Source organism: Lissotriton helveticus, chromosome 7 (assembly GCF_964261635.1).
Source record: "Lissotriton helveticus chromosome 7, aLisHel1.1, whole genome shotgun sequence".
NCBI lineage: Eukaryota > Metazoa > Chordata > Amphibia > Caudata > Salamandridae > Lissotriton > Lissotriton helveticus.
Genome location: NC_136068.1, coordinates 1,481,315,504 through 1,481,342,437, shown reverse-complemented (window position 1 = coordinate 1,481,342,437; position 26,934 = coordinate 1,481,315,504). Strand labels below are relative to the sequence as shown.

Genomic DNA, 26,934 nt, shown 5'->3' with positions numbered 1-26,934 from the left:
ATATGGTGTTCTGGCCACGGATACTTCTAATTGCACAAGAGCAGTATTGAAAAGGTAATTCATTCCATCACCCCTTTTCTGGTCTCCATAGTCCAGGTCGGTACATGTGTCCCCAAAGGGCGCAAGAAGATCCTGGAATCCAACGTCAAGAAGCAGTCAGCAGTCCTCCAAAGGTATAAGGATCACGATTAACTTTGTGTCCTCTCAATCTATGTTCAAACCGAATAACAGAAAACAACAATCTAAGAAGGAGTCTGTGCCCATGCACAATGTGGATCAAGGGAGGGAGTCACAGCACACCTTGTGATTCAAAATACTTCTTCAAAGAAAAACAACTTCCAAACATCCAAGTCCAACACTAGATGGCAGGAGTATGCAAAGCAAGTGTATCTACAGTCACAGATGCCACAAACAGTCTTTTACAAACCTAATGTAACATTATAACTATAATTTGGTGATGATTCTTTCTTGTTCTAATGGCTATTCCAGGTGAATTAGTTACTGCGTCAGTACTGGTGCCAGATTTTCGGATTTCTACAGACCCAAAGATATCCAAAGGCAGCACATAATACAGACTGTGAGGCTGTTTCCTCTCAAGGGATGCAACTTCATAGAGGGACTTTTAAAGAGGTGAAGTCAACCTTCTTTAGAAGCAGCTCTTTCTTACCCATGGGCAGAGCGGAGACGTGATCTTGTGACATCGCCATGGACATTCAGGAGAATTCACTGGGTTTGAGGTTGCAAACCTCATTTGTCACTAGGCACGAGGATCCCACCAAGCCTTCATTAGCCTAAGCACTGGAGATTCGGTCATACTGTATTTACAATGCTAATAACGGCCCGAAAGGGGTACACCAGTACACTGAGATTAACATTTAAAATAGTTAATGGGACAAACCTCACATCCTTCCCTCCATTACAAAGACTATTGTATTGGATTGTATAATATTCAATCCACACAGAAAACAGTGCATTGTAGCTCAATTGCATCAGTACACTTAGAAGAATTGATTAAGGGATGTATGTTTTATCAACTATCAATGCAAAACATGCTTTTAAAAGGTCACTCAAAAAAGTGGAACTCCCAGTTTTCTTCAGGATTTAGCTATCTCTGGACATCTCATCTTTCACCTCTTTCTGAAGGCATAACGAACATGAGTGTGATAATGGCCAACAGCTAGAAATATATTCTAACCCCACTGAGCACTAAAGAAATCAAGCATTCACTCATCCTTGGACAGCTACTCACTTGGACTCCTGCTCAAGCTGCTCCTCCAACTGTGAAATCTTGCTCTCTAGTGATGCAATTGTCATTTTGTACTTGGCTCGGGTCGATGAGTCCAGCTCATTGAATTTGAGTTTCAGCTCCTTGTTCTGGCGCTCCAACTGTTGCCGGGCATTCTCTGCCTTCTGAGCAAAGCTACGTTCAGCAGACAGCTCTGTGGTCATCGTCTCAACCTAACAGAGAAAAGCAGAATCTTGAAACACATGCATTCTTGGAAAGGAACTTGAAAGACAGACAATGAACAACCATTCATGGTTATGCGAAGCTCAACTCAAACACACCCAAGTGCGGATTAGAGATGGTAAGAAACATACCAGAGACATTCACACATGAATCCAATCCTGTGCTCAGCAATATGGGACATCTCAGGCCCCATCAATATTGAAGAAATGGTTGTTATGCACAGAAAGTTACATAGGTTGAGTAATTATGTTAGTGTTGGTTACTCCATCAACCTGCAGATTCTTCATCTCTTAAATCTCCAACAGGAGCCAGACTGGATCTGAAACAATATCATTAACGCTCCTACACACATAGGTGAAGCCATGCCTTTGAGTCAACTCTGGTACCACCCCAAGTTGTGATATATATGGTTACACCAGAAGCGCTCTAATGTCAGTTCTCGTCCTTGTTTCTCCACATCTGCAGATTTGAAGACAAGCCTGACTAATTTGAGAGGAATGCTGTGCACAAAACTCACTTGGCACCCTACAGTCAACAGTAAAACTCACGCCATAAGTCTGGGGAGGCGCATTGGTCAGTAATGAATCTGTAGGTTGACAGAACATCCAGTAGGAAGATGGTTACACAAGGTAAATAACATTGTTGTCAAGTGAATACTTCTGTCCGCGGATTCCTCACCTCTAGAATCAATACCAGATCAGTAGTCCATGGATAAGGGTCTGACACATCCTACTCTGGAGACTAACAAGTGGGTGTTACTAACGTTTTGCATAGTGGAAGACATCCAGGCATAACGTCATAATCGCACAACCAGCAGATATGGGCAACTAGCACTAAAATGAGTTAAATTAAGCAGGAAAGGAAGAAAAATGAATCATGATGCAATCTCTAATCCTCCTTCACAAGGAGGACATAAAGACAAAATAAGGCACCTACACACAGCTACCCGACCTCTGCATAGAAAAGAAGAGAAGGGCACCTCTTCAATAATTCTTTTTCTGGTTGATACACTACCAAAAAACTCACTCCTCACCTCAGAATATCTGCCAAGGGCAAGAATGGATACAAAGAATTTTTCAGCACTCTTCCTGCACACAGACACGTGGCATTGTGCAGCACAGCACTGGTTCCGTACCGCCCTGAAAATGATGGAGTGGAGACACATGTAAATGCCACCCCTGGGTGTTGGTGCCAATTTCTTGTCTTTTTCCCTTTCCTCAGATGCTGAGAGTAAAACAGCTGTTGCAGAGTATGCTGACTGCTAATTTGGGACCTTTTTATATGTTATAGAGACCATTGCATTGAAGGGGGAGATGGGAAAACAGTGATGAATCTGCAATTAGATAGAGTATCCACAAGAAAGAGCTTTAATGAAGGTAAGTAACTCGTTTTAATGAATACTTCTAATTGCAGTTTCCTCACCATTAGAACAGATAACAAAGCAGTAACTCCCAAAAAATGATGGTCTGTGGAAGGGACTCAACCCAAAAAGCCCTGCACAATGAACAGATGAAGAGTCCCTCTTGTTGAGCCTGTTAATACAGAAGTGCCTTGTGAACGCATACACAAATGCTCGCGTCACAGCCTGGCAAATGTCAAGGACAGGTTTCCTACCCCCAACACTGTTGAGCCTTGGGTCTGGTGGAATGTGCCCTCACGTTGTTGTTTCTTGACCAGTGTATAACATATCTTGATGCAGAAGACTATCCATCCCAACAGGGTTCTCTTCTAGACAGACTTCCATAACTATTCTCCAGAAAACCCAACAGAGTGGATTGTCAACTCAAAGGACCTTGGTATAATTGGTAAAAAACTCAAAGTTTGGTTTTCAACCGATGGAGCCTCTTCTCCTCTTTTGAGGTATAAGGGGAAGCAAAGAACAATGGTAGAGTGATCGACTGCCCAACGTGGAAAGAAGTCAAAACGTTTGGTAAGAAGACTGCCGGAGTCCTCTGCACCAGTATGTTCAGAAAGGTGGAGGTGGAGGTGGAGAGTAGCTGCACTGAAAGTGCTAGCAGTTCACTCATATAACAAGCAGACACAGGAGGAAGCTCATTTTCAGGGTCAAGAGATGCAGCAAGCAACGGTGCGTAGACATACACATAAGAAATGTCATGACAAAGTTAAGGTCCCAGTGGGTCATCATGTACTGTTTCGGAGGGAACAAGGGTGCCAAACCTTTAACAAACAGCATTACAACTGGTGATTTAAAAACAGATGGCTGGCCCCGCAAATACAGAAAGGCCAAAAGGGCTGAGAAATAACCTTTTACACTGCTCACCTCACTGCAAGGCCTTGCTGGGCCAGAGAAAGACCAAAGTGAAAGTCTAAAGGTTAGCCTGTAATGGGTCAGTATTTTGGGATCCACACCAGGCAATAAACTTGCCCCGGTGCCTACAATAGATGGATTTCGGAGAGGAGCATCTGGCAGGGAGCATGACATTCACCACTACAGATAACAACTCAAACGCAGTCAACTGCAGTTGCTCTATCTCCATGCATGGAGATGTAAGCTATGGAGGTTCAGATGGAGGACCCTGTCTTGTTGTTGAGCTAGGAGGTCATCCTGAATTAGTAGCCTGATCGGAGGCCAGATTCTCATGCTCTGCAGTTATGAGTACCACACCCTCACGGCCCAGTCTGGGGCAACTAAATGACTTGGGCTTAGCTGCTTGTGATCTTCCTCAGAAGTCAGGGCAGGAGAGGTAAAGGTGAGAAGGAGCGCAAGAGACCTTGTGAGAAGTTGGCCTGATGTGCAGTGCTCACTATTCTAGTGATCACTATATATCAGTCCAAACAACCCTTATTGATGATTGGTTGTAAGTCAACCTTATAGACCAGCTATCCTAGTAGCATGGATACGAGCAGTCTAAGGCTAAGACTCTAGAGGGCGTGTTAAGCCAGCTGTTTTACCATCACATTACCCCTTGAACACCCAGTGAAAGGACACCACACAAGTGTTATGAAAATAAACAATGTATTTATTAGAATCACAACAACCCTGTACTCTTTATGAGGACAGGGTGCTAAGCACACAACAAAACTCTTACGAAAATACTTTTAAGTTAGCACGTTACACAAATGCCCGAGGGGCACGAAAAACCATATACGCTAAAAGTGGAATGCGAATTACTAGCAGGTAAGTAACGATTCTCAGAGGCTTTGGGATCGCTAGGACTGGACTACTGAACCTTTAGATTACTAGCAGGAGGCCTAGGGAACTCGGGTGCAGAGTGTGCACTCTCACGCGGGATGCGGGACAAAGTCTATGGAAGCTAGAATTCACAAAGTTAGTGTTCACGGGCGAACCCGACCTGGTGGGAAGAAAACGACAGTGGATCCTGACCCTAGGATAGTGAGGCTATGCTGGGACACCGAAGTGCCGAAGTTACCTAGCCCAGGGGCTGCAGCTGCATAGGTCTGAAAAGACGTCGGGGATCTCGTTGCCGGACCGGGAGCCTGGAAGGAAGAAGTTGCTGGCAGGCGACCAGTGAAGGAAAGTTCGATGGATCCAAGCCTGGATCAAGGAAGAAGAAACCTGAAAGCAGAGGGGACCAAGTTCTTGAATCACTAGCCAGTGATTAAGTGGGCACCAGGATGGCACCGGGCGAAGTCACCGCAGTCAGGTGAGTGGGCGCTGCTGGGCTCTGCAGTCTCTCGGACCAGGAGGCGTTGTCGGCGACCAGGATGGAGGTGCGAGCTGTCCCACGAAGGATGAAGTCGTTGGCGTCGAAGTTACCCAGGATTGGGCAACAAGCCTTGGCTAATTCAAGCCCACGCGGTGGACTCAAAATGGCGTCTTGAGTGGACCAGGAGGGTCCGGGGTGCTCCTCTTCTGGAAGGGAGCAAGGGCCAGTCTGGAGCAACCAGACCAGCAGCAGAATTGTCGTCGGGCGTCGTCAGGAAGGCCACAAGCCGACGGGCTAGTAGCCAAACAACGCGGTGAGCAGCGGAAAGCAGAAGGGCCCCACGCAGATCGTGGAGATGCTGGGGGGCTGCACTTCGGAGCTGGAGCTGCTCAGAGTCGGGGCTTCTCGGACCCCAAAGCACTCACCAGTGGAATACTCGGCGGGCTTGCTGGAAAGAAGTCGTGCAGTCTTGCAGATGGCCGGTCCCTTGAGGTCTCGTCGCACCCACGGTTCTCAGCTGGGCTGTAGAGGTGGGTAGAGGTCAGAGGTGCCAGGGAAGCCGGTTCTCGTCGAGCTGGGCAGTCGGATTCCGGAGGAAGGACTTACAGCAGACCGCAGTGTTCTTAGATGGTGCCTGCGGATGCAGGGTGACTACTCCTTAGTCACAAGGGAGAAATCTTAGGAAGAAGTCTTGAGTTCCTTTCGCAGAAAGTAGTTTCAGGATTCAAAGATGATCTGCTTTGGAAGGGGGCCAGTCTCTACCTTTATCCTGTAAAAAGGGGCTGGCACGCGACTAAGTCCTGCCCTATGGGTGGGACTAGGAGGGGGGTGGTTACACCCACTTCCTTGGCGGGCTTTTCCCCAGCACAGGGTCTGGAGTGACCCTGGAACTGGTTCCAGCCAGCCTATGCACAGTGAGCACCGGGGTGCCACGTGCAGTCACCTTCCTCTAAAGCCCTGCCTACCTACAATACACAAAACCCTGTCTGGGACGGTGCTGGCACCGCCCCTGGCAGGAAACCCTTTGTCCTTATCTCCTGCTCTGGGAGGACTCCCAGCAGCAGGAGGGCAGACTTGTGTCTCGGTGGCAGCATCCATTTTGTGGATGCTAAGGCTCTGTCTGACTTTTAACCGGGTTATAGGTTACAGGCATGTCGTGTCCCTCTAGAAGGGTGGAATGCTAACCCCGTCGCCAGAATTGGCGAGGGGTTAGTATTCCAATTCGTATGACACCTTACTCGACATGTTTTGATAAAGCGATACCAGAGTTGGCACATAACCGCGAGGATTATAATGCACTTAAGAGTATATGGTATGCGATATCATGGAAACGGCTAAGGGATGGATCCCGAAAGCCGCAGACAGGCTCAGCTCATGCTAGAGCACCATCTCACACGATTCCAAGCACTCTGCCTTCAGGATTGTTAAGGCCTGCCATAGGAGTGACTGATAGGAGATCTGTGTGTCCATTTTAGGGTTAGATATAGGTATACTATATCTAAAGCAAAGGGTGTGTACACCACCTTGCCCCAGCTGTCGTGCAGCCAGTTGTGTCAGTTTTTGGATGGCCAGCCAGGGGTGGCATAATACATGCTGCAGCCCCTGGTAGGCCCTGGGTACACCTATGCCCTGGGTACCTAGGGTACACTGTACAGGGACTGGTAAGGTGGCTCAGTATCCAATTTAGATATGTACCTAAGGTACATGGAATCCATTTTACAGAGAGAGCAGTGGGCCTGAGGTCCTGAACAGCAGGGCCTCAGGTCAACTAAGTCAGAAAACCAGCAAAACACCAGGCAAAAAGTTGGGGGCAACCATAGTCAGGGGTCAACCTTCCTACAGACCTCGTTCCATGCCAACCGGAATGTGCCTTGCAAAGAGCGCTCTTGTGGAAATTCCAATATGCAAAACCATTAACATAGCATGTTCTCTCTGTGGATAACAAGTCTAGCCATAGCTCTCTTCAGTGTGTGAATACACCCTGCACCACCTCAGGATACAGGGTGCACCTTATGAGGCACCAAGTGATGTCTGCTCAATTTGTCTGCTCTGGCATTCAGGGACCCCGAAAGGTAGGTGGCTACCAAAAAGATGTTCTACTGCTCCAGTTACCTCCAGAGAGAAAGTCTCTTGGCAACAGGATGCAGGACCCCACTCAAATCTGCTTGTTATATTGTCATATGCCAGTGGTCCTCTCCGGGAGAACCTGCACAAGTTTCCCCTGGGGGAGCTGGTAGGAAAGCCTTTAGTGCAAAATAAAATGGCCCAAAGCACCAGTAGGTTGATGTTGAGCTAACTTTTCGCTGGAGACCAGGGTCCTCTAGACGTCCCCCCACCAACCCAGTAGTGATGCATCAGTCACAAAAGTGAGCTATGAATGTGGGAGGAAGAAAGATCAAATACAGGACAATTTCGATCGGTCAGCTACCATGGCAGGTCTTGGGCAGTTTCCCTTGAGTCAAGCAATCAATCAAGGTTTGTGAGGGTCTCAAGGCACTGAGTGCGGAAACGGGGGGGGGGGGAGTTGGGAAGGGGGGGTGTCGGTCAGATGGGAGACTGCTGGTCTGTCTGCACTATGGTGTTCAGTCGAAGAGCCAGGTCTTGAGGTCCTTCCTGAACTGGGTCAGTGACTAGGATTGTCGGAGGTGGGTCAGCAGGGCGTTCCAGGTTTTGGCGGCGGCGTAGGAGAAGGATCTTCCTCCGGTTCTTTTCTTGTGGATCTGAGGGAATGGCAAGGGGGACCTCGGCGGAGCAGCGGTGTGTGGTCGGGAATCAGAATGAGAGGTGGTGGTTCAGTGCACAAGTTACCTACCTTAGGTAACGATATATCTGTAAGAAACAGTAGTTAGTGTTAGATTCCTTACCTTAGAATATCCCCAGGCGTCAGGCTGCATCCGGAAAGTTTTCGTCAGCAGTACCCTTGCGCGTCGGTAGGCGTCGTATATGCGGCTCCGCGTCAGACGTCGTCAGCGTGATTGCCGGGATGACGTAGAAGTACTTACACGCCGCCCTCGCGCGCTGACGTCAGTTCTGTACCTAGCTTTCCGCACCAGGAACGCAGAGCATGATAGAAACCGACACTGGTGCCATGAAACTAGGGCGAACAAAGGGAGATACCTTAACCCTAGATATCAGTTCGCAGAACGGGGAGGATGGGTGGGGCGGTAAGGAATCTAACACTAACTCCTGTTTCTTACAGATATATCGTTACCGAAGGTAAGTAACTTGTGCATCTGAAAGAAACAGGTTCGTGTTAGATTCCTTACCTTAGAATAGATACCCCAGCAATACCAACCCCGGTGGTGGGTCTGCGAACCAAGATCACACCAGAAAGTCCTAGAGAACGGAACGGCCGAATAAACCATCTCTCCGACTTGGCTGTCCAGGCAGTAGTGCCTAGCCAACGTGTGCAGCGAGGCCCACGTAGCTGCCTGACAGATGTCCTGCAAGGGGACTCCCCGACCCAAGGCAGTAGTAGCCGTCGTGGCCCGAGTGGAATGGGCGCACAGCCCCACAGGAGGCTCCTTCTTCACCAAGGAATAGCAAACCTTGATGCACAAGACGACTCACAGAGAGATGGTCCGCTTGTGCACCGCTCATCCCTTCTTAGCGCCCACGTAACCAACAAAGAGCTCCACCTGGAACAGGCGTGTGTGGTCTCGATTGAAGGATAGCGTACGTTTTGGGTCCAGACGGTGGAGCCTCTCTTCCTCTTTCGAGGAATGCGGAGGCGAAAAGAAGGTGGGCAAGGTGATGGACTGCCCAATATGAAAGGCTGCAACCACCTTGGGCAGGAAAGAAGGACGAGTCCTCAGAAGAACCTTGTCTGGATGGACAGAGAGGAAAGGAGGTTTATAAGATAGAGCCTGGAGCTCACTCACTTTTCTGACCGAGGTGATGGCCACCAGGAATGCAGTTTTAAGAGTCAGAAGACAGTTATGAAGTGGGTTAAAGGGAGCGCACATCAGTTAAGTCGGTTCAAGGTTCAAGTCCCACTGAGGCATCACGAAAGGAACAGGAGGAAACATGTGTGTGATGTCCTTCAAGAATCTATTTACAACAGGGGACTTGAAAAGAGAAGGCTGATAAGGAAGCCTCAAGAAGGCTGATATGGCCTAGAGGTAGCATTTGATAGTGCCCAGAGCAGAGCCCTGCTGGGCAAGAGAAAAAAGAAAGACGCAAACCTCTGAAAGGGGGGCAGAGAGTGGATCCACAGCCTTTGTTGTGCACCATGCCACAAATTTATTCCACCTGCAGGCGTATACCAATTTTGTGGAGGGACGCCTGGCTGCCAGAATCACATCACAGACTTCAGGAGGCAAGTCCAATGGCCTCAACTGTCGCCGCTCAATCTCCACGCATGGAGGTGGAGACTGGACAGGTTCGGGTGGAGGACCATCCCCTGCTGCTGCGTCAGAAGGTCCTTCTGAAGAGGCAGACTAATCGGGGGATCGACTGACATGCTGACTAGCTCGGGATACCAGTATCTTCGTGCCCAGTCCGGAGCCACAAGGATGACTGGGGCCCGGTCTCGCTTGATCTTCTTCAGCACTCTTGGCAGAAGTGGTATAGGCGGGAAGGCGTACAACAGACCGCAGCTCCACTCGCGACGAAAAGCGTCTCCGAGCGAGTGCCGCCTTGGAAATTCCTATGCGCAGAACTGATGACATTGCGTGTTCTCTTCGGTGACGAATAGATCTAACCAAGGCTCTCCCCACCTCCGAAAAAGACCTTGCACCACGTCCGAGTTCAGACGCCATTCGTGATCCATCATTCACCGGCGGCTGAGTTTTTCCACCCTGGCGTTCAGGGAACCTGCCAGGTGCTGAACCACCAGGGTGACGCCCTGGTGTTCCAGCCATGTCCAGAGGCACAGGGCCTCCTGACAAAGGGTCCACGAGCCCACCCGCCTTGTTTGTTGAAGTACCACATGGCGGTGGTGTTGTCCGTGAACACCTGCACTACACTTCCCCGGACAGAGGGAAGGAATGCCTTCAGCGCAAGATGGATCGCCCGCAGCTCCAGAAGGTTGATATGGAGCCGGGACTCCGCCGGAGACCAGAGGCCTCTGATCTCCGCCTCTCCCATGTGTCCCCCAACCCAGGAGGGACGCATCTGTCACTACTACGTGCTCCGGTTGGGGTAGGGGTAGGGGTAGGGATCTGCCGCTGACCCAATCGCGGTCCGTGAGCCACCACTGCAACTGACTCGCAGTGCCCTCCGAGATCAGGACATGGTCGGACAGGTTGCCCTGATGCTGTGCCCACTGAAACTTCAGGTCCCACTGCAGATCCCGCATCCGCCACCTGGCGTGATGCACCAGAAGGATGCAGGAGGCCATCCGCCCCAGGAGCCGCAGAGTCAACCTGACCAAAACGCGGGATAAAGGCTGAAAGATCGGAATCAGAGCTTGAATATCTCGAACCCGCTGTTCGGGGGGATAACCCCGAAACTGTGCCGAGTCCAGAACCGCTCCGATGAAAAGGAGCTTCTGAGAGGGGCACAGGTGCGACTTCGGCACGTTGATGGAGAACCCCAGCGAGTGCAGGAGGTCGGCCATAGTCTGGAGGTGGGAAACGACTGATTGGGGCGAGTCCGCCTTCAACAACCAGTCGTCGAGATAGGGGAAGACTGGAACCCCAAATCTGCGCGGATGAGCTGCAACCACCGCCATCACTTTCGTGAACACCCGAGGGGCACTGGTAAGGCCGATGGGGAGCACGGTAAACTGAAAGTCCTCGTGGCTTTCCGTGAACCGCAGGTAGCGCCGGCAGGACGGGGATGTGGAAATATGCGTCCTGCAAGTCCAACGCCACCATCCAGTCTCCAGGATCTAGGGCAGCTAGGACCTGAGCTAGAGTCAGCATTTTGAACTTCTCCTTCCGGAGGAAGTCGTTGACGCTCCGGAGGTCCAAGATAGGGCGTAGGCCTCCTTTGCCCTTCTTGGGCACCAGAAAGTAGTGGGAGTAGCAACCATGTCCTACTTCTGGCCCAGGAACGCGCTCGATGGCCTCCCTGGCCAAGAGGGCCATGACTTCCTCCTGCAGAAGTTGCAAGTGATTCCCCGACATGCGGTGGCATTGCAGTGGCATTGCGGTGGCATGGCTGGAGGGTTCTCCTCGAAGGGGAGGGAGTAGCCCCGTCGGCCGATTTGCAGCACCCTCCTGTCCTACTTGATGGAGCGCCAGTGGAGGAGGTGATGGCGGACCCTGCCCTCCACTGGCGTCGAATGGGCCTGAAAGGTCGGACTAGGAAGGCTTTGAGGCAGATGCTGCCGGAGCGGATGTGGACTGACCTTGCCGTTGTCCCCCGGCACCGCCACGGTGGTTACCATGTCCGCGGCCGCGTTGAAGCTGGTTCTACGGCCTGTGGCTGGCAGGACGTGTGGGGATGCCCCTTCCTTGACCACGAAATGGTCGAAAAGCATAAGTTTGCTGGCGCTGGCCCGACAGGCCCAAGGACTTGGCCATTGCCCTGGAGTCCTTGAAACGCTCAAGCGACGGCCATCGAAGGGCATGTCCATGAGTCAGGCCTGGACATCCCCCGAGAAATTGGCGTACCTCAGCCAGGCGTGGTTGCGAACCACCACAATCGTGGAAATCGCTCTTCCCAGCTAGACCGTGGTATCCAGTCCACGCCTGATGGAATGACGCGCCGCATCCCGCCCTTAGCAAGGGCTTGGGCGAGCCGGGCCCGGGCCTCCTCCGGGTACTGGGGCAGCACGTCCGCAACCGTGTCCCACATCGAGTGGGTATAACGGCCCAAAAGGCAAGCGGTGTTGATAGACCGCAACGCCAAACTTAATGAGAACAGTTTCTTCCCAAACTGATCAAACCTTTTGGATTCCCGATCCGGGGGAGCGATTGCGAATGCAGTCTGGGACGTAGAGGCCTGGATCACCAGGCTCTCGGGGGTGGGGTGCACGGACAGAAAGCTAGGGTCGCCCGGAGCTGCGCTGTTGCATCGGGCCACGTTCTGATCCACAGCGGGCACTGTGGAGGGCTTGGACCAGGTGCCCAACAGAAAGTCAGTATGGGCCTCATTGAACGGCAGTAGAGGCTCCAAGGAGCTTACTGGCGGCTGAAGCACCTCAGTGAGGAGATTAGTCCTCACGGCCGCAGCAGGGAGCTCAAGAGCCAAGGCCTTGGCTGCCCTGCGCAACAGCACACCATAAGTGGCACCCTCCTCCGTAGCCACGGAGGGAGGAGATATGAATCCAGTGTCGGGCGAAGTGTCCAGACCACTGGCCTCCCCTAGCTCGTCTGCCAGAGGGTCCTCTGACCCCTCCCTGTCCTCCCCTTCATCCGTGTCCTGGTAAACAGGTTGGAATGACGGAGCCGGGTCGTAGATGAAGGCCTCACCCATCGACGCCGGAGACGGCACCGAGCGGCGCCGTTCCGACGCCGGACCCGGGCTGAAACTGGGGCCAACGTCGTCCGAGGACAGCGCCGGGAGCGACACCATGGGGGTCGGCGCCAGCGGAAGGGTCGTAAGGTCAACTGCCGTCGACTGGGATCCAGTGACGGATCCCATGGAGGCCGGCGGCATCGGGACCGAAGTCGACGATGGCGCCGGGGCTGAAGCACCCGACAGCGTCGGGGTCGGAGCCACTGGCCCGCCTAGGCCCCAAGTCGGGTCTGCGGGGCCCAAAGGCGTGCCGGCAGGCCTCAATGGAGGGAAGTGAGTACTCATGGCAATGAAGAAGTCAAGAATCTCCTCCGGCGTTGCTCGCAGGCCAGGGACCAGAGGGTATGGGCCTGGAGGCGACACCAGCGGCTCCAAAGGAGCCGCACAGGCGGTGTCGCCCGAAACCTCAGCCGCGTCACGTGAGCGGCGAGGGAATTCAGAAGAGCGATGTTGCCTCTTCGACTTCTTCTTTGAGTGCCTCGACTTACCGGAGGACTTACAGCCCGACGAGTGCTGGCGATGACTTCTACGAGCGACGCCTGCGGCTCCGCGACTGGTCCCTCCACCTCCTCCTCGACCGGGACCTCGAGTCGACTGCCGGATCTCGAGCAGTTGCGGGACTGCTCCCGCCTAGCTTTCGAAGTCAAGGCCCGGCAGTCGTGGCACGACTTGTCGTCGTGGTCGGCCCAGAGGCAGTAGAAACACCAATGGTGGGGGTAGGTCACCGACATTAGCAGGTGACAGGCGTTGCATGGCTTGAAGCCAGGCATCCCTATGGCACCAGGAGTCAAAGTCGACTCGAAAAAGAGATCCAAAACAGATCAAAAAATTAGTCCAAAAATGACTAAGAGTACTGCTTTTCCCGGATCTGCGCTTGCTGGCGCGGAAAAAAGACTAACGGACGTCAGCGCGCGAGGGCGGCGTCTAAGTACTCCGACGACGTCATCCCGGAGATCACGACGCCGACGACGGACGCGGAGCAGCAGACGAAGCCTACCGACACGCAAGGGTACTGCTGCTGAAAACTTTACGGATCCAGCCTGACGCCTGGGGATATTCTAAGGTAAAGAATCTAACACTAACCTGTTTCTTTCAGATTTGCTGCTCCTGTGTCGTAGAGGGCTTTGTAGGCGTGCGTAAGGAGCATGAAGGTGATCCTTCTGTTGACTCGGCCTCAGTGGAGTTCTCCGAGGTGTTTGATGATGTGGCTGTGGTGAAGGATGCGGAGGACCAGTCTGACTGCGGTATTTTGAATGTTCGGAAGTTTTCTGAGGAGTGTCTCAGTGACTCCGGCGTACAGCGTGTTGCCATAGTCGAGTCTGCTGATGATGAGTGCGTGGGTGACTGTTTTTCTGGATTCTGTGGGGATCCATCTGAATGTCTTTCGTAGCTGGCGGAGCGTGTGGAAGCATGATGAGAGGATGGCGTTGATCTGTTGGTTTATTGTGAGCGAGGAGTCCAGTATGATGTTGAGGTTCCGTATGTGGGGGTTGGCGAGGCTCCCAGTGTGGAGGGCCACCATGAGTTGTTCTAAGCTGAGGGTGAGGGTCCTCGGATGAGGACTTCGGTCTAATCCAAATTCAGTTTGAGGCAGCTGCTCTTCATCCAGGTGGCGAAGGCCTTCATTCCTCTGTTGCAGTTGTTTCTGCCGGTTGTTGGTTCGTTGGTGAGGGAGAGGATCAGATGGGTATCGTCGGCTTAGGAGAAGATGTTGAGTCCGTAGTTCCTGACGATGGTCGCAAGGGGGGCCATGTAGACGTTGAAGAGGGTGGGGATCAGGGAGGAACTCTGGGGGACTTCGCAGATGTTCTCTGTGGGTTCGGGGAGGAATTGAGGTAGCCTAACTCGCTGTGTTCGTCAGGTGAGGCCTTGTCGTGGAGTCTCTTGATTTGGGTGCAGTGGGGAGATGGTGTCGAAGGCGGCTGAGAGGTCCAGGAGGCGGAGGGCTGTGTTTTCACCTCAGTCGAGGAGGGAGCATATGTCGTCGGTGGCGGCGAGGAGTGCAGTCTTGGTGTTATGGTTGCTCCTGAAGCCGGATTGGGAGATGTCCAGGACGTGGTTTGCTTTAATGAACTCAGAGAGTTGGGCGTGATGGCCTTCTCGATTATCTTGGCTGGGGAGGGGAGCAGGGAGATGGGTCTGAAATTCTTAAGGTCTGTCGGGTCAGCAGATGATTTCTTTAGAAGAGGGTTGATCTTGGCGTGTTTCCAGACATCAGGGAAGGTGGGTCTCGATGGAGCAGTTTGTGGTGTGGCGAAGCTCTGGGGCGATGGAGGTGGCTGCTCTAAGGAATATGTGATGCGGGCATGTGTCCAAGGGGGCTCAGGAGTAGATGCTCTTCATGGTCTTGAGCGTGTCGTCTGTAGTGAGTGGAGTCCAGTTGAGCAGGATCTGTTGGGGTGTGGCGTGGCTGCGTATGGTGGTGTGAGGGTCTTGGGTGTCAAAGCTGTCATAGATATGCTTGATCAAGTGGTGGAAGAAGGTGCTGAGTTTGTTGCAGAGATATTGGGAGGGTGGGATGTTGGTAGTCTTGCTGTTGGGCCTGGGAAACTCCTTGATGATGGCAAAGAGTGGTTGTGAGGAGAAGGTGGTGTGCGGTGATGGAGGTTTTAAAGATTGCAAGGGTTTCTGGGGTTTTGTTGTTCCTCCATCTCTTCACGAGTCATCTGCAGGTGCGTCTGGACCCGTGGAGGGAGAGAGCTCACCAGCAGGCTTTCTTGGAGTGTTGCTTGCTGGGTGCTTTCTTGAGGGGTGCCAGAGTGTTGGCGCAGTTGGAGATCCATTGGTGAAGGTTGAGTGCTGAAATGTAAGCGTCTGCTGATGGCAGCGGTGTGGTAGTACTGAGGAAGGCAGTGAGATGTTCTCCGGTGACTTTGTTCCAGCTACGTGGATGGGTGAGTGGAGTGAGGGTTGTGGTGTACGGTGGGTGTGGTGAGGGCGAAATGCACACAGTGGTGGTAGTCCAGAGGAGTTTGGTTGTGTGGCTGTAGGTGATGTTTCTGCTGGCAGAGAAGACTGGGTTGAGCGTTGTGTCCCGCTGCGTGGGTCGCAGCGGTGACTAGCTGCTGGAGTCCAATGTTGGTGAGGTTCTCCAGAAGGGATTTAGTGTTCTGGTTACTGGGGTTGTCCAGGAGAAAGTTGAGGTCACTGAGTAGGATGTAATCGGTGGATGAGGGAGCCTGGGGTGCCATGAAGTTGACAATGGTGTCGGTGAAAGGCGGGCAGGGGCCGGGAGGCCTGTAGATGAGGGTGTTGCAGAGGGCGGTTTGGGGGTTAGTCTGGGTCTGGAAGTGGAGGTGTTCCATGGTTGTCGTTGGGTCGTCCAAGTAGGTGGTCAGAGGGTGCTTTTGTGGACGATGGCGATGCCTTGTTCTGGTCGGTCAGCACAATCCTTGCAGGTGATTTTGTAGCTGTCGGGGATGGCAGTGGCGATGTCTGGGCCAGAGCTAGGGTTAGTCCACGTTTCCGTGAGGAAGGCAATGTCGGGAGAGACTGCGTCATGGAGGTCCCAGATTTCTGTAGCATGTTTGTGAAGGGATCGCGGGTTGAGGAGGATGCAGCTGACCCAGTCGAGTGAGCTGTTGGCCGGCTGCTCGACTAGAGGAGATGGAGTGTGGAGGTGGACATGGGTGTAGCTGCAGTTTCGGCAGGAGAAGGGTCCTTGGGTGCCATCAGTTATGCAAGGTGGCAGTCGGCATGGCATCCAGTGTTGAGGGCGAGGGAGGTGCTGGCTTTGTATCGGTGGAAGGTCCGGGAACCAGTGTCCGTGGCACTGGGTGCGGACAGGCTTGCCTTTGGCGCGCCAGCACCATGTCCGCACAGAGGACATAAGTAGTGTGCAAGGGGGGGCTGGACAGCTGGGAATCACAGGGAGTAGGAAGGAGTCACTGGAGGCGGGCGGGGCCGCAGGGGATAACAGCAACGGGGTAAGGGTGGCGAAGCAAAGGAGCAAAGAAAATAGAAAAGTGCAAAAGTGCAAAAAGGGAAAGAAAAAGAATTAGAAAAGGCAGCAGAATCAACAAGGTGCAAAAAGCAGAAAACGAGAGACAGAGGGCAGCCCAGCAGCAGAGCAGTGACGCTCTACCACTAGACCTCCAGGAATGAGGCGCAGGCGGGAGCCTGCGGGTGGAGAAAGGTCTTGAACTCCTGACCAGAGGGTCAGTAGCAGCAATGGGGGCAGCAGATACCAGGCAGAGCTGTGCAGAGAAAAGAACTGTAGTGTGGGCTAAGGCCTGGTATTGCACACATGTTATGTTAGCATGGCTTATTAGAAGTTTAAACACCATTTTATCTTTTGCTGCTTTTGCACACGACACTGCATATAGCTGTTTTTGTAAGTTAGGCTGCGCAAATGTCTTCACATGGGAAAGGCTTGTTTTCGACATCCCTATACTTACATCGTGACCCTAGTCTGCACAGTGAGTGCTGAAGCCGTCAAGGTTATCATAACATGGTAGCTGTTGTTCGAACTGATCGGCTAACATTTTTAGACACAACAAATGGCAGCTGTGAGCCAACTGAAATCCTGGCGCCTTTATTATTACACTGCAGCCATGATTTCACACACTTGGAAGATTTTCCGTTTCCAGGGATGCAGAGAGCTTTTGCTGATCCTGATGTGATTTACTCTTGCTGAGCTGAGAGGTAATGGGTCCCCCGTACAAGCCTAAGAGACCTTCTATAGTTTATAAACATAGGTCCTAGATAGGTAAGGTGTTATAACTAGGCGCTATAAGACCTGTTTTCACCATCATTGTAATATGATTTCTCCCTTTGCATTTTATGTAATTGTAACAATTCTGACCATATTATTTCTAATGATATGTCTGCTTATGTTGGCAAAGATACTGCACCTGAGAGCACGTTGTTAAAATAAATATTTTAACCTTACCCATGTCTCTTATTTACTCTTGTTGTGGACTGGTATGAGAGTATAACAAAAGAGTGTTCTCCCTTCCCACCATTCCAGAGTTGGTCCTAAGTCGCATGTTCTAGGTTGTCTAATCATTGGCTACTTTGCTATAGCACGAAGAGCTAATGTGACACTGATGCTAGCTGGTTGGGGTTTTCTCGGTACTGAGGTGAGTTTCTGGTACACCACAATTCACTGATGTCCTGGGTCTCTGTTCACAGTTCTCTGTAGGAGCAGGATCCTTTCAACAGAACAGTCCACTAATACGGTGCAAGAAATAACCAATCTTCTCTGACTTAATGTCATAAAGCAATCCTTTGGCTTTATGTGAATGTTCACCACTACCAGTAGCAAGGTGCTCAAGATGAAGTACAGTAGACTCTCAGCTTGCCTTAAGCACTGTTACTACCCTGTGCTGTCTTGCTATCCATATGATTTGCTGCACTCCATCAAAATGTTTTAACAGCTCTTCTAGATTCTCAGCTATCTTTTTAAGTGCCTTTCTTCATTTAGGTGACTAATAATATAGTTTGAAACATCCTTTGAGCGCCTCTTCAAATTTGGATAAGTGTGAACTTTTTGTTTTAATATCACAGATAGCAAGTTCTAGATTGTGAGCAGGTCTCTTGGGGTTTTTGAATTGCAGCTTCATGCAATATGCATTTTTCATGTGATATGCTCTTGTTGTGCCATTCCCAGGTCTCCCTTTTGAAATTATCAGTTACACTAGTAATAATACACTGTAATAAATCTAAAGAATATTATAAAGGGGAACTGAAAGCCTATCACGCAATGATTAAGAAAACCAGGTGTGAATACTACACACATAAAATAGACACAGCCAACAATTCACACAAGGAAATGTTCAGCATCCTAAATTCCCTTAAAACTCAAAAAGAAACCACAGCCAATACCCCAAATACCAAAGAAAGCTGCAATGAGATAACTGAATTATTTTCCAACAAAGTTACTAAAATATACGAGACCCTTCTGGAAGAGGCACGGCTAGGGACTACCATGCATACTGGTGAAACAACTACCTCAGTTAAAGTAACTCTAGAGAGCTTTAAAATACCAGGAAACATGGAACTACAAACCATATTAAAAGGAATAAAATCAGGTTCGCCCAGAGACCCGGCACGTCCTGATAAAATGATGCAGGGGATGGAAGCAATCCTACCATACATCAAGGATCAAATTCTGCGCTCCTTCCAGACGGGTATAGTCCCGAGGAAATGGAAGCAAGCCATTGTGAGACCAATCAAAAAAAGAACCCGCTTGATTACACCAGATTAGACAATCTGCGCCTAATTTCGCTTCTCCCATTTGTGGCAAAAATTGCAGAAAAAATCATCAACAAACAACTAGTGGAACACATCAACGCGAACGACCTATTGCACCCCTCACAATCAGGTTTTAGAATGGCACATTCAACAGAATCAGCACTGCTAATGGCGACAGAGGCTCTGAGGATACATGTGGATGAGGGACAAACAGCCGCGCTGATCCTACTGGACTTCAGCGCGGCATTTGACACCGTCTCTCATCCACTATTACTTCAGAGATTAGAATCCTGCGGCATTACGAATACAGCCCTGAAATGGCTGACCTCGTTCTTAGAAGAAAGGAGCTTCCAAGTTGCCCAAGGTACACACCTGTCTGACAGCTACCCTCTGCCTCAAGGAGTTCCACAGGGGTCAACTTTAAGCCCCACTCTATTTAACCTATATGTGGGACCACTGGCAGAGTGTGTAGAGAAACACGAAGTGTCAATAATATCCTATGCTGACGACACACACCTAATTGTAAAGCTATCTCAAAACAAAGACCACGCAGCAACTAGCTTTGCCAATTGTCTCAAAGAAGTGGCTGACTGGATGTCAAGCCACTGCCTCCGGTTGAATGGCAACAAAACAGAGGTACTAGTGGTGGGGAAGACACCCACCATATGGTCATCTGCTTGGTGGCCAGAAGAATTGGGCCAAGCCCCCCTCCCCAAAGCCGAGGTGAAAAACCTTGGAATCTGGTTAGACCAGAAACTATCCTTCGACAACCAAATCCAGAAGGTAACCGGGAAGTGCTATGGTGCCATGAAAACCCTCAGGAAAGTTATAGACCTACTTCCAGCCAAAACCAGAAAGACCATAGTCCACGCGGTTATCACCTCGCAACTGGACTAGGGGAATGTACTGTACCTAGGAGCTTTGAAGAAAGGCCTAGCCAAATTACAACGGGTACCGAATGCTGCGGCACGTTTGGTTCTCAGTCTCCCCAGGAGAACAAACACTAGGAAGGCTCTTGACACCCTACACTGGCTGCCAGTGGAGAAAAGAGCCATGTTCAAGGCAATGTGCTATTGCCACCGCATCCTCTCTCATAAGGGTCCCAGTTACCTGTAACCACTACTGACCAAATATATCCCGGGTCGTAACTTAAGGTCCATGGACTTAGCTTAGGTAAAAATTCCAAGAATTTTTGTAGCCCGCACGGGAGCCCGTTCTTTCAGGTACCTGGCAGGCCAAAATCTGGAATACCCTGCCAATATCGACAAGGTTGGAACCTAGCGAAAGAGTTTTCAGAAAACAGCTAAAGACGTGGCTGTTCTCCAATACTTTTGAGGGAAAAATGTAAGACCTTCTTCGCAACAGCAGTACTCATCTAATTGTGTCTTAGCGCGGGGACACACCGTTGGTGTAACCAAGCGCTCTACAAATAAAATGAATAAATAAAAACTAGCATATAGGGAAGACTTAGGCCTTGATTTAGATTTCGGCAGGCGGTTTACTACGTCACAACGGTGATGGATATCCTGTCCGCCAAAATATTAATCCCACAATATCCTATGGGATTTATATTTCGGCGAATGGGATAACTGTCCCCGTTGTGACAGAGTAACCCGTCCGCCGAAACCTAATTCAGGCTCTCAGTAAGATGAGGAAACTTCCTGCAAACTGTACAATACAAAACTTATCTTCTTAAAACTGGTCTCTTCTAGGACAGCAGCATTCATTTTCTTTTCTTCAATCACTGCCCACTTAAAATCTTCAAGTTGCACAACTCTCTGCCTTTTTGTTTGATTATACTCCCTTTGCCTTTGGTGGATTTCTTCTAATGACTTCCTTTTCCCAACTGCTGAACTCTCTCATGCATTATGCAGTGGAGTTTTAGCTCCAGTGGTTCTTCCCAATCACAACCTGATGACTGCCATTGTTGCTGCACTCTTTGCCTGTTGTCTGCCTTCACCTCACTAAATAGCCAGCACTGCATCTGGCCTCTGAGCTTCAGAATCTTCCAAAAGAAAAAAACAATAACTATAACTAATTTAAGATAACAGGAACTGTGTACAAACTACCAGCTTTAAAGGCTAAAAAATGTTGCTTTCCATAATTAGAGTAAGATTGCTCCAATTACTCACTGCAAAGATGTATGTGACGTGTGTATGGCTTACCCATCGCAGGCCATGATGGACTCGATGTTCCATTCAAAGGTTGATAAGAATTTTGATTTTTAATGCTATTACTGTATGCTCCTAACAAATATTTATCACTAAATGTAATGGTACTCTTACTGACCTTGGGATGGAGGCTGAGTCTGCCTTTCTGGGATTCTAACTCATTGACTTCAGTCAAAGGTACAACAATGTGAAATGGTTTTTAATGTCTGCAAGGAAAATTACTCCTCTTTCCCCCAGTTAGGTGGTAGAATTCAGAGGCCTGATTCTGCTCTGCTGTGTTTCTACTACACTTACTGCACCGTTGACAGATACGTCTCTGATTTCAATGCATGAAAGAGCAAGTAGGCAGTTGGTAGCCTGATTGCTACTCCCTGCTAATGAGCACCCCTTGGGAATGCACAAAGTGTAGCTTTCATCCACCCCAGACGTGTATTGGAGACAGGCTGTCAGGGACATAGAGCAGTAAGTGTAGAAATGTCCACTTTCTAAAAGTACAAAAAGAATAAATGATGGATGGAATGCTGAACAATATCAAACACTCACCCCAGTAAAGAGATCTGGATAGCTCGACTCCAGTGGCATGGTGAGCCCGGGACCCACGTCTGGGCATACCGGTCTCACTTACGGCGAAAAATGCAAAAAGAACAAATGATGGACGGAATGCTGAACAATGTCAAACACTCCCTCCCAGTACAGAGATCTGGGCCTAAATCCATTATTCTTTTCCTCACAACGCCATTCCAATTTGGACTCAGCCATATGCAAATCAGTCTTGACCCCGCTCCCCATGGGAACAGTCCAGCCCAAACTGCCAGGCAAGGTCTTCCCCAGTCCAGTAACAAGCATCCTAGGACCGGTTTCAGGTATCACCCCATATCAGCAAGGATAGCTTGACTTCAGTGGCATGGTGAGTATGGAACCCACTTCTGGGCATACGCGTCCATACAACAATCCATACAACAATGATGGACGGAATACCGAACAATGCAAACATTCTGTACTGGAGTGAGTGCTTGCATTGCTCAGCATTCCATCCATCTTCTGTGTGCTCTTTTCTGACTGAAAAGACCCAGTTAGTCAGCCTGGCACCGTACATCTCTGATGTCAGCTGAGCCAGACACTCAGTGCATATAGATTCCCCTCTAGCCAGCATCATCTGCTCTCATGACATCACCGGCCTCTCCTACACAGACAACACTCAGGGACCGATTCACAAAAGGCTTCCGCACTCAAGGCAGAGGCCATGCTATAGTGACAGGAGTGCCTTCACTGGTCACGGTGCCCGCACTCGTCGCAGGACCTCCGCAGTGAGTAACTGCAGTGCCGAAGTCCCGCCACTAGTGCACAGGCCCTTTGTGAATCAGACCCTCATGGACAAGAAGCCCAGCACACAGATCAAGCTCAATGCCAGCAAGACTGAAACCACCAACTGGATGAAGACCAACTGTCTGAGGCTGACCAACAATTTCAAAATCATGATATTTGGGGAATAGTACTTTACACCGGGAATTCACATGGTGCTCTAAATTGCTGGTGCCAACACCCACCCCGACCCCCACCGCCCATACCAAACGAACCTTGGGATCGTCATCAGCAGAAAACTCAACATGACTGCTTAAATCAACGCTGTCACTACCTCATGTTTCTGTACCCTGAAGACCGTGACAAAGATTTTCAAATGACACCCAATCAGCACCCGTAAAATGGTCATGCACGCCTTTGTCACAAATAAGCTGATCTATGCAGGGATTAACAAAACACTCACCAGAATGCTGCAGACCATTCAGAATTTGGCAGCAGAAACACTCCCAACCTCCAACGCCACACTCACATCGCACTACATCTGAAGTATCTCCACTGGCTCCCTACACACCAACTAACACAATCGAAACTCCTCAACCACATTCAAAGCACTACATAACACTGTACCAGCATAACTCAACAATCACATCTGCTTTCACAAACCTGCTCAACACCTACGCTCGTCTGGACTGCTACTTGCACATAAATGAAAATCAGATTCAGTGGTCGAGCCTTCTCATACATTGCTTCTAATGCAGGGAACGACCTGCTGCTACACACAACAGTCTCCTCCTCACTTCATGAATCCCGCAAGAAGCTGAAAACCTGGATTGCTGATTAGTCCCACTAGGACATAGGTTTGGCTAAACATCACTCCTGATCAGCACTAGGATACCCTCCCGAGTAACAGTGCACTCTAGAAGAGAGAGTCTCGACTCTAGAATTCAAAACTCTAGGATGCAGGCATGAGGAGACGGGGGAATAGCCTGTACAATGCAGGCATAGCCATGCGTGCCATTCCAGCACAAGCACACTTGCCTTAACCACGCATATGCATTGTTAAGGCAATGCGTGGTCTAGATGCTGAGATGGGTGGGCCCAGGAATAGGAAGGATCAGGAGAGGACACAGAGAGGTAGGTGGGGCTGGGTTTTAGTGGGTTGGGGTAGTTTTTAGGGCTCAGCGAGGTTTTAAGGGCTCGAGGGGGGGTTGTAGAAGTTTTTAGCTCAGTGGGTCGGGTTAGTTTTAAGGGCTATGGGTGGGATCGGGGTACTTTTTGGTGCTCGGGGGAGAGGAGTAGTTGGTAGGGCTAAGGGCGGATGGCATAGGGTGTGATCTTTACCAAACATCCCCATATCGGTCATGCCTTTACCACGAAATTGGGTGGTAAAGGCGTGGGTGGTAAAGGCGTGTGTGGGAAAGGCATGTGTTGTACTGATGCATTTGCGGTTTAGGCAGCATTGTAGAGGCACACGTGGTTTAGCCACGAGTGCCACTGTCATACAACTGAGGAGACGCATTGCCTGGGTCAACCCTAAGTAACTTTCTGGTCAACATGGACAAAAGGAACATCCAGCAACCGAAAAACAGGAAGACTGTCTTAAGTCTGTGCCAGCAAAGGGGTCCTCATCAAGGGCAATGAAGAAATAATTGAAAAGTCCTTTGATGCCAGAATGTGGGACATTGAGGCCGAGGCACCTGGAAAGAGACTGCCTGCAGAATGGCAGAATATGGCTAGGAAGCCCCTAAGGAAAAAAAAAGTGCATCCAAGGAAGCCACAGAGGGCCACACCCTGCTTACCATGTCATACTTTGCTTCCCATCGCAGAAGAGTGGGAAGTTTAGGTGCCCTTCGTCGCTTTGTGGTGCCTTTGTTCTTTGCCCTTTTTGGGCTCAAATAGCTATTTTGTTTTCCACCCACCCAACACATGGGGGGGTGCGGTGGCAAAGAGGAAAAAACTTTTGTTAAGTTGCTTCGCTCCTTTGTGGCGTACAAGATTCTATGGAGCCATGGAGGAGCAGGGCAGTTAGGTCTGCATCCGGCTCACAGATGCTAAAACAGAGTTCAAGAACAGGTGCGGACAGGACGAACAGGTTACTTACCTTTGGTAACGTATTATCTGGTAGAGACTCTTTCTAGCTATAGATTCCTTACCTTTGAATTTCTAGGCATCACGGTAGATCCGGAAACTTTAGGCTGACCAATACTCCTTGCATGGGCCGTCTGGTGGCTCCATGTGACGTCGTCGGTTTTTACGCAGCGGTCGCCTATATATGCGCCACCTAGGAGTGAGGACGACAGTCTTTTTGGATTTTTGCATGTCAGAAGCACAGAGCCACGAAGTAACTGATCTAGTTGTGTGCAAAACTAGGGCCCTGAAACAGGGAGTAATCCTAGCCCTACAAAATCAATCTGCAAAAGCGGGAGGCATGGGTGGGGCTGTAAGGAATCTGCAGCTAGATAGAATCTCTACCAGATAATGAGTTACTGAAGGTAAGTAACTTGTTCATCTGATAGGGATTCTAGCTGCAGATTGCTTACCTTTGAATGAGATACCCAAGCCATACCGTTCCAGCGGTGGGTTGCGGACCAATACCTTACACTAGAAAGTCCTGCAGGATCGAACGGGAAAAATACCCGTTCCTGCAGACCTGACTGTCCAAGCAGAAGTGCTTGAAAAATGTGTGCAAAGGTGCCCATGTTGCTGCCTGACACATGTCTAGGACTGGGACACCCTGCACCAATGATGTAGTTGCAGCCTTTCCCATGGTGGATTGGGCCCTTAATCCCTCAGGGGCTGCTTCTCAGCCAGGACATAGCAGATCTTCAGAGAACGACCCAGCGAGAGATGGACCATTTCTGCACTGCCCTTCCCATCTAAGCTCCCACTTACCTCACAAAGAGTTGGTCATCCACCCAGAACTCTTTTGTACGGTCAAAGTAGAACGACAACACTGTCTTTGGGGCCAGGCAGTCAAGATGCTCCTCTTCCTTAGAGGGATGCAGGGGAGAGAAGAAGGTGGTCAGCGTGATGGATTCACCCAGATGTAATGGGGTCACAACCTTTGGCAAAAATGAATCACAGATGCGAAGCACCACTTTGTCTGAAAAGGACATCATGTAGGGAGGTGTGCAAGATAGCGCCTGCAACTCACTCTCCCTTCGGGCAGATGTAATCACCACTAAATAGGCAGTCTTGATGGTAAGCAGCCGGAGGAGACAGTTGTGTAAAGGCTCAAAGGGAGCACACATAAGATAAGTGAGGACCAAATTAAGACCACTGCAGCATAACAAGGGGCATTGGCGGAAACAAGTGAACCAGCTCCTTCAAAAACCTATTTACAATCAGAGACCTAAAAAGAGAGGGTTGGTCTGGCAGCTGCAAAAAAGCAGACAGAGTAGAAAGATAACCCTTGAGAGTTCCCAAAGCAGAGCCCTGTTGGGCAAGGATTAGAATGAATAGAAGACCAGTGGAAAGAGAAGAAGAAAGTGGGTAAATAGACCTTTCCGTACAGTATAGTACAAATGTATGCAAACGGCAGACGTATACTGTCTTAGTGGCAGCCAAAATAACGCTACATACTCGAGAGGAAGGCCAACAGCCATAAACTGCTGTCGCTCAATCTCCACGCATGGAGGAGCAGAGTTGACAAGTTTGGGTGGAGCACCCTCCACTGCTGCTGCGACAGAAGATCCTCTAGAAGAGGCAGCCTGATCTGAGGATCGATGCTCATTTGCAAAAGCCCTGGATACCAGACTCTCTTCGCCCAGTCCAGGGCCACAAGAATAACTTTGGCCCGGTCATTCCTGATCTTCTTCAGAACTCTGGGCAGGAATGGTATGGGCGGAAAGGCGTCCAGCAGGCCTGTGCTCCACTACAAACAAAAGGCGCCGCCAAGCGATAGCCGCCTTGGAAACTCCAGCGTGCAGTATTACTAACACTGCGTATTCTCTTCAGAGGCGAACAGATCTAGCCTTGGTTCTCCACACTGCTGAAAGAGACCTTGCCCCACATTCAACTGAAGATGCCATTCGTGATCCACTAGGCATCGACGGCTAAGTTTGGCCGCCCTGTTGTTCAGAGAACCTGCCATGTGTTGAACCACCTGGGTTATGCCATGCTGTTCCAGCCATGTCCAGAGACGCAGGGCCTCTCGACAAAGGGTCCACGACCTCACTCCGCCCTGTTTGTTCGATTACCACATGGTGGTGGTGTTGTAAGTAGCGGCTGCTACCAGACAGAGGGTGGAGGAAGGAGGAATGTAATAAAAATAAAGGACTTACCTTTAACAGCTGGCTGCCGCCTCTCCTCTATTATTTGTCCTCATCATCTTCCTGTCCCGTCCGGCGGCAGCAGGAAGTACCCAGGCAGACAGGCTCCGCTGAGCAATCACAACGCTGCAATGTAGTGTTGTGATTGGCCTGAGCACCCTGGATCGGCCCTCAGACTAGAGCAGGAAGCCTGTGCATGTTCCTGACCAGGCTGTGTAATGCAGTCTGGTAGGAACATGCAAAGTGCGCATGAACTGTTTGGTCGAGCCAAGAGGGTCAGCCAAACAGTTCATGCGCTCTTAGGGAGTGCACACCACTCTCCCCTGCCCTGGCCAGGCCCCCCGCCCCACCACTGACTGCAATGGGGAAACTTAATTGATAATAACGATAAGTTATTATCATTTTAGTTTTCATTGTGAGCAGTGGAGCGAAGCTCCTCCGCCTTAGTGGAGGAGCCGCCACTGTCCGTGAACACCTGCACTAACTTCCTC

The 26,934-nt window shown here is 50.3% G+C and overlaps 1 protein-coding gene across 3 annotated transcripts in view; it reads right to left on the bottom strand.

Moving 5' to 3' along the window:
• LOC144770399 (uncharacterized) overlaps positions 1 to 26,934 on the bottom strand; it is a 643,183-nt gene that overhangs the window by 52,170 nt on the left and 564,079 nt on the right. For all 3 annotated transcript variants that reach the window (XM_078654899.1, XM_078654900.1, XM_078654898.1), the window contains exon 39: positions 1,250 to 1,458. In XM_078654899.1, the coding sequence (XP_078511025.1) occupies positions 1,250 to 1,458 (209 nt within the window). The remainder of the gene's footprint in view (positions 1 to 1,249; positions 1,459 to 26,934) is intronic.